Genomic DNA, 5,847 nt, shown 5'->3' with positions numbered 1-5,847 from the left:
CTAATATTAACTATGAATATGACTTATATCTGCCTCTATCTATTATAAAAACACAAATATAACTTATAACTAGCAGCCAACCTAGGTAGCATCCATAGTTACCTGTTCTCCTCAGAGTGGGGGTGTATGGATAGAAACTTCTCTAACGCAGTCAACACGATCCAAAAATAGAGCAGCTATCCAATAAACAACTGAGCCACCACTTGCATCAATCATCATTCACAAAAACATTAGATAAAAACTTCACAAACACAACAAATTGATAAGTACTTGAAGCCTTGAACTAATTCTGCCATAGGCATCAAACAAATAGGGAACAAACAAAAAATGAAAGAGAACAATGGGATAAATATATACATGAAGCACCATAGACAAGATAATAATTTAGTATAAAAAAATTTCAATTTCACAAGATAATAACTAACATGTCACAAGATAATAATCCAATACATTTATCACACACACACACACACACACACACACACACACACACACACACACATATGCAGATTCCACATAAAAATGGGTCCTGCATGTATCATACCAACTATCAGTTAGAACTGTTGGATCGAGTGGCCTCAGAATAATTAAGAAGGGAGAGTTGAATTAATTATTCCTAAAACTTTACTAATTAAAAATTACTCTTCTAAGGCTTTTACTAAATTGTTAAGAGAATGAGGAGTAGAAGAGAAACTTAACAGAAAGTAAAAGCGGAAATTAAATGCACAGCGGAAAGTAAAAGAGTAGGGAAGAAGGAAACAAACACACAAGAGTTTTTATATTGGTTCAGCAACAACCCGTGCCTACATCCAGTCCTCAAGCGACCTACAGTCCTTGAGATTTCTTTCTACCTTGTAAAAATCCTTTTACAAGCAAAGATCCACAAGGGATGTGCCCTCCCTTGTTATCTTTGAACCTAGTGGATGTACCCTCTACTAGAATTGATCCACAAGAGATGTACCCTCTCTTGTTCTCAGTCAAACCCAAGTAGATGTACCCTCTACTTGTACCACAAAGGATGTACCCTCCAATGTGTTAAGACAAAGATCTTAGGTTGTTAAACCTTTGATACTTTGTGAATGGGGATACAAAAGAATTCTCAGGCGATTAGTCCTTTGAACACTTTTGTATTAGGGAAAGGGAAGAATCAAAAGAATTCTCAGACTGTGTCGTTTTGAATTCTTTGACAAGGGAGAAGGGAGACACAAAAGAATCCAGGCGGTTAGTCCTTTGTTCTTTTGGAAAAGGGAGAAGAGAGACACAAAAAGAATTCAGGCAGTTAGTCCTTGGCGAATTCTTTTTGGCAAAGGGAGAAGGGAATGAAGAAGATGAATAGCACAAGTTTTCAAGGTTTAGAAAACCATAAAACTTCAGAAAGCTTTTTGGTACAAAGAAGAAGAAGAAGTTCAAAGAGATTCAAGGCTTGTAAAGGATTGATTGAATGAATGTAAAAGTGTAAAAGTCTAAAAAAGTATTGAAAAGCAAATCAAAGCCTTGCTTTTATAGACTCTTCATGTCTGGCCAAGAGGACCATTTAGAAGAGTTATAACTTTTAGAAAAACTTAAAACCAATTTGAAAAAGTCAAAAACCTTTTGAAGGGTTACATCTTTTGATTTATTCAGAAACAAACACTGGTAATCGATTACCAAATTAGTGTAATCAATTACACAAAGCTTTTGTGTGAAAGGATGTGACTCTTCACATTTGAATTTGAATTTCAACGTTCAAAAGCACTGGTAATCGATTACCAAAACATTGTAATCGATTACAACTTTTTGAAATTAATTGGAACGTTGTAAATTCAACTTGAAAACTTTTTCAAATCCATTTTGCTACTAGTAATCGATTACAACAATCTGGTAATCGATTACCAGAGAGTAAAAACTCTTTGGTAAACATATTTTGAGAAAAACCATGTGCTATTCAATTTTTGAGAAAAACTTTTTATACTTATCTTGATTAAGCCTTCTCTTGATTCTTGAATCTTGAGTCTTGAATCTTGATCTTGATTCTTGAGATCTTGAACCTTGAATCTTGATTCTTGATTTTTATTTTCTTCTTGAGTCTTGAATTCTTCTTGATTCAATCTTGAACCCTTGAATTGTTCTTGATTCACTTGAGTTGTTCTTTGATTGATCTTTAAGCTTTTTGTCATCACCTTTGTCATCAACTTTTTTTATCATCATTGTTATCATCAAAACACCTTTGAATCACCTTTGATTCACCATGAAGCTTTGCTTCTACAAGAACTATTAAGGCAACATCTTCAATTGAACCAGAAATCTGTAGGAGATAGCTTATCTTGAAAGTTGTAACCAGAAATGCATGTGTAGTAAGCCATACTTGAACAAAGAAACTCACTAAATGACAAAGAATTGGTCCACTATGCTTGCCACACTATCTACAAGTATGCCTAACTTCACTTGCCAAAAGAACATGAACAAAATTAATAACTTCAACTACCTTAACCAAGAATGCCTAACCATAATGCCTAACTTCAGAGTTCATAATGCCAAACTATCTCCAGAGTTCATACTGCCTAAGGAAGAATGCCTAACTTCAAGTGCCAAACGAAGAATGCCTAACCATAATGTCATTCTATAGTTGTTCAACATAACTTCATAGTTCATAATGTCATTACGATAATGTACTTGACGGCGCGAGATGCAATGCAGTGAGACAAAGTAAGACCGAGAGACACAACGACAACAGAGGTGAGATGGAGCCGAGAACACAGAGCAACAATGAAGAGGAACAACGTGCAACTGAGATGGAGACAGGAAGAAAGGGCAGCGGGAAAGAGTAACTGGATATTAGGGTGACATTTTTAAAAATCGAGTTCGTTAAAATTGATTTTTGAAAAAAATGAATATTAACAAAGTTATGTTGACATCGGTTTTTGGAAAACCGATGTTAACTAAGTCATGTTGACATCGGTTTTCTTAAAATCAATGTTAATATCACTTAGTTAACATCGATTTTCCAAAAACTAATGTCAACATAACTTTGTTAACATCAGTTTGTTAACATTGATTTTTGGAAATTTGATGTTAGTGAATTCCTTTTATTTATGAATATGCAACCGCGTTTTCGTTCACATCAATTTTATGAAAAATTGATGTTAACGTATCGACATTAGCGTTATAAAGAGTTTTTCAACATTGACATACCATAGATATCCTAGTTCTACTACTATCATGTTGGAAAATATTTCGACAAGCTTGATTGAGATGAGAGAAATTGTCATGAGAATGAGAAAGTAAGGAACATATATTAAATAATAGAAGTTCATGAAAAAGCTAGTTATATGAGTTACGTAAAAGAGAAAAATTAATAAATTACTAGTAATATCAGTAACTCAAGATAATTAGTTTAATGTTTTTATATTAGTGAGAATTAAATATGATACTAGAAAATTTATAGAGGCTCAATTGAATTAGATTTTCTTAATATAATTAGTTTAATCTAATTATCTTACCAGAGATAATTGCACTATTAAAAAATTAATAATTAGAAAATTGTCTAATAACATTTTAATATAGAATTTATGTAGGATTGTAGTATATATATTATGCTATACAAATTATTATAACATATAGTAGCATCTAATAATTTTTTATTATTAATATATAATTATCTTAAAAACATATTTTCTTTTAAAAAATATAGTAAGACATTAAACCAAACTAAAACAACATAAAACATAACTTAAATCAAGGTGGAGAGAAGGAAGGACTTATAGGGGCATGGTTCCTCGCCCAATTTTTTTAAGTGCACTTAAATTATTATAAAAATGTGTTGATGACCTTCCTAAAATTTATAAAAATTGTTACTTCTTCCAGAACAAAATTATTCATGTTTAAGGTTAATGTATATTTTTTTTTTGAAAGGCAAGGTTAATGCATACTTTATAACTTAAAAAATATTGAATGCTGCTCATATATTACATATTTAGTCTAAAATACCTTCATTTAATGTCTATCGTGGAAGTAGCTGTAAAATCTGTCATGCTGAATAGAAATATACGTGGAAGAAATAATTAATGAGACTTGGAAACCCTTAAATATTAATAGTTTTGAAAAAAAAACATGAGCATTAATTTAATGTTTATAAAATTGAAGTGTTTATAGATAATAATTTAAAATTATTTTATTCATCTAATTTTTTTTTCGTATAATATTACTTTTGTATTAATAAAAAAACTAGACATAAACACTTTATTATTTTTTTTATATTTTATACATGCGAAAAATTTTATATCTTTATGTTTTTTTTCTCCTCAACCCGAATTTTTGCATCTCTGCCCTGACTTAAACCTATTATCAAAACATGTTGCATCTAATTTCTAAAATCTCACCGAGTAATATAGTGGATGCATGGGAGGGTTACACCCTGGCTCCGTTCATAGCATTGGTTGACTTGACAATATCTTCTTTTTTCAATTAGTCATTTTGTTGGCAATTACTGCGAGCGACGACATGGCACATGACTTTCTTAAATTTTCTCTTCTTTTGATTCTACCTAACCTACTGATACCTAAATATTAAAGATTCTCAATTCTCGAGACCTCACAAGCCATAACTATTTTCACTCGTGATCTTTTATTGCTCTCAACCGTCTTCTTACTTTTTTTCGTGTATAAGACACCCGTTTTGCATGCATGTCCTCCACCTCAACACGTTTCTTCGTTACAGAAAATTAAGCTCAGTGTGTGTGTGTGTGAGTGATTGAGTGAGAGTGAGAGAGAGAAAGAGATGGGAAAATGGGGTACCTTGCTTGTGTTGTTTGTGTTAGTGACAGTGCATGCAAGTGCAAGTGCACGTGATGTGCCAAAGGCTGGTGAAGAAGAACAAACCCTGGGTGTGCCAAAGGCAACTGCAGTACCACATGCAGATTCCCCAAGAAGCAACGGTGTTGGTGACAAGAAGCACTTTTTGGTTGGTGGGGTTGGTGGATTTGCTGGTGTGGGTGGTTTTATTGGAGGTGCAGGGGGGATAGGGAAGTTTGGTGGAGTTGGTGGCATTGGAAAATTTGGTGCACTTGGTGGTGGGATGGGTGGAGGGATAGGGAAGGTTGGTGGTGGTGGTGTTGGTGGAGGGATGGGCAAGTTTGGTGGCATTGGTGGTGGTGCAGGGATTGGTGGCTTCCATGGCCTTGGTGGTGGCGCAGGGATTGGTGGATTCCATGGCATTGGTGGTGGTGCAGGACTTGGTGGTTTTCATGGCATTGGGGGTGGTGTAGGTGGATTAGGTGGTACTGGTGGTGGTGTTGGAGGTTTAGGTGGTGGTGGAGTTGGAGGGTTAGGTGGTGGAAATGGTGGTATGAGAGGTGTAGGTGGTGGAAATGGTGGTTTGGGAGGTTTAGGTGGTGGGCCTGGTAGTGTAGGAAGTGGTGGTGGTGGTGGTTTGGGTGGTGGTGGTGGTGGTTTGGGTGGTGGAAGTGGTGGATTAGGAGGACCGGTGGTGCCGGGTGGTGCGGGGACTTTAGGTGGAGCTGGTGGTTTGGGATGTGGTGTTGGTGGTGCTGGTGTCTTTCAACATTGTAATAATCCTTGATATCATTCTGGGGCTTGCATGCATGGCTGTTCTTGTTAATCTAGGGCTGCCAATATTAATTGTTTTTTAGGTTAGATAATCTTAGCCTCTTAGCATTTGATTTACTTGTTATGTTATTTTAGATTCAAGTTGTTATAATTGTCTTGGTTTACTGTTTGATGTTTCTGGTCATTAAAGGCTGCATGCATCGACAGGGTCACTATCGTTGTTGTTAGTTTTGTACTCCACTTTTTGTTAGTGTTTTCAATGTCATCTGTCGTTGCCTTTCTTTCTTTCTTTAAGCAACAGAGT

The 5,847-nt window shown here is 35.0% G+C and overlaps 1 protein-coding gene across 1 annotated transcript; it reads left to right on the top strand.

The window, feature by feature from the left end:
- Positions 1–4,755: 4,755 nt before the first annotated feature.
- On the top strand, positions 4,756–5,556 carry LOC114371682 (glycine-rich protein 23-like). Its single transcript, XM_028329041.1, has one exon. The coding sequence runs from the start codon at positions 4,756–4,758 to the stop codon at positions 5,554–5,556; it is 801 nt and encodes a 266-aa protein (XP_028184842.1).
- The last annotated feature ends 291 nt before the right edge of the window (positions 5,557–5,847 follow it).

The sequence above is a fragment of the Glycine soja genome, chromosome 10, assembly GCF_004193775.1.
Source record: "Glycine soja cultivar W05 chromosome 10, ASM419377v2, whole genome shotgun sequence".
Taxonomy (NCBI): Eukaryota; Viridiplantae; Streptophyta; class Magnoliopsida; order Fabales; family Fabaceae; genus Glycine; species Glycine soja.
Note: the sequence above shows the minus strand (reverse complement) of the source record. Positions and strands in the feature narration are given on the sequence as shown.

Bases quoted from the DNA above. Each gene is read 5' to 3' on its own strand.
- LOC114371682 (XM_028329041.1), top strand. From the start codon at position 4,756: ATGGGAAAATGGGGTACCTTGCTTGTGTTGTTTGTGTTAGTGACAGTG.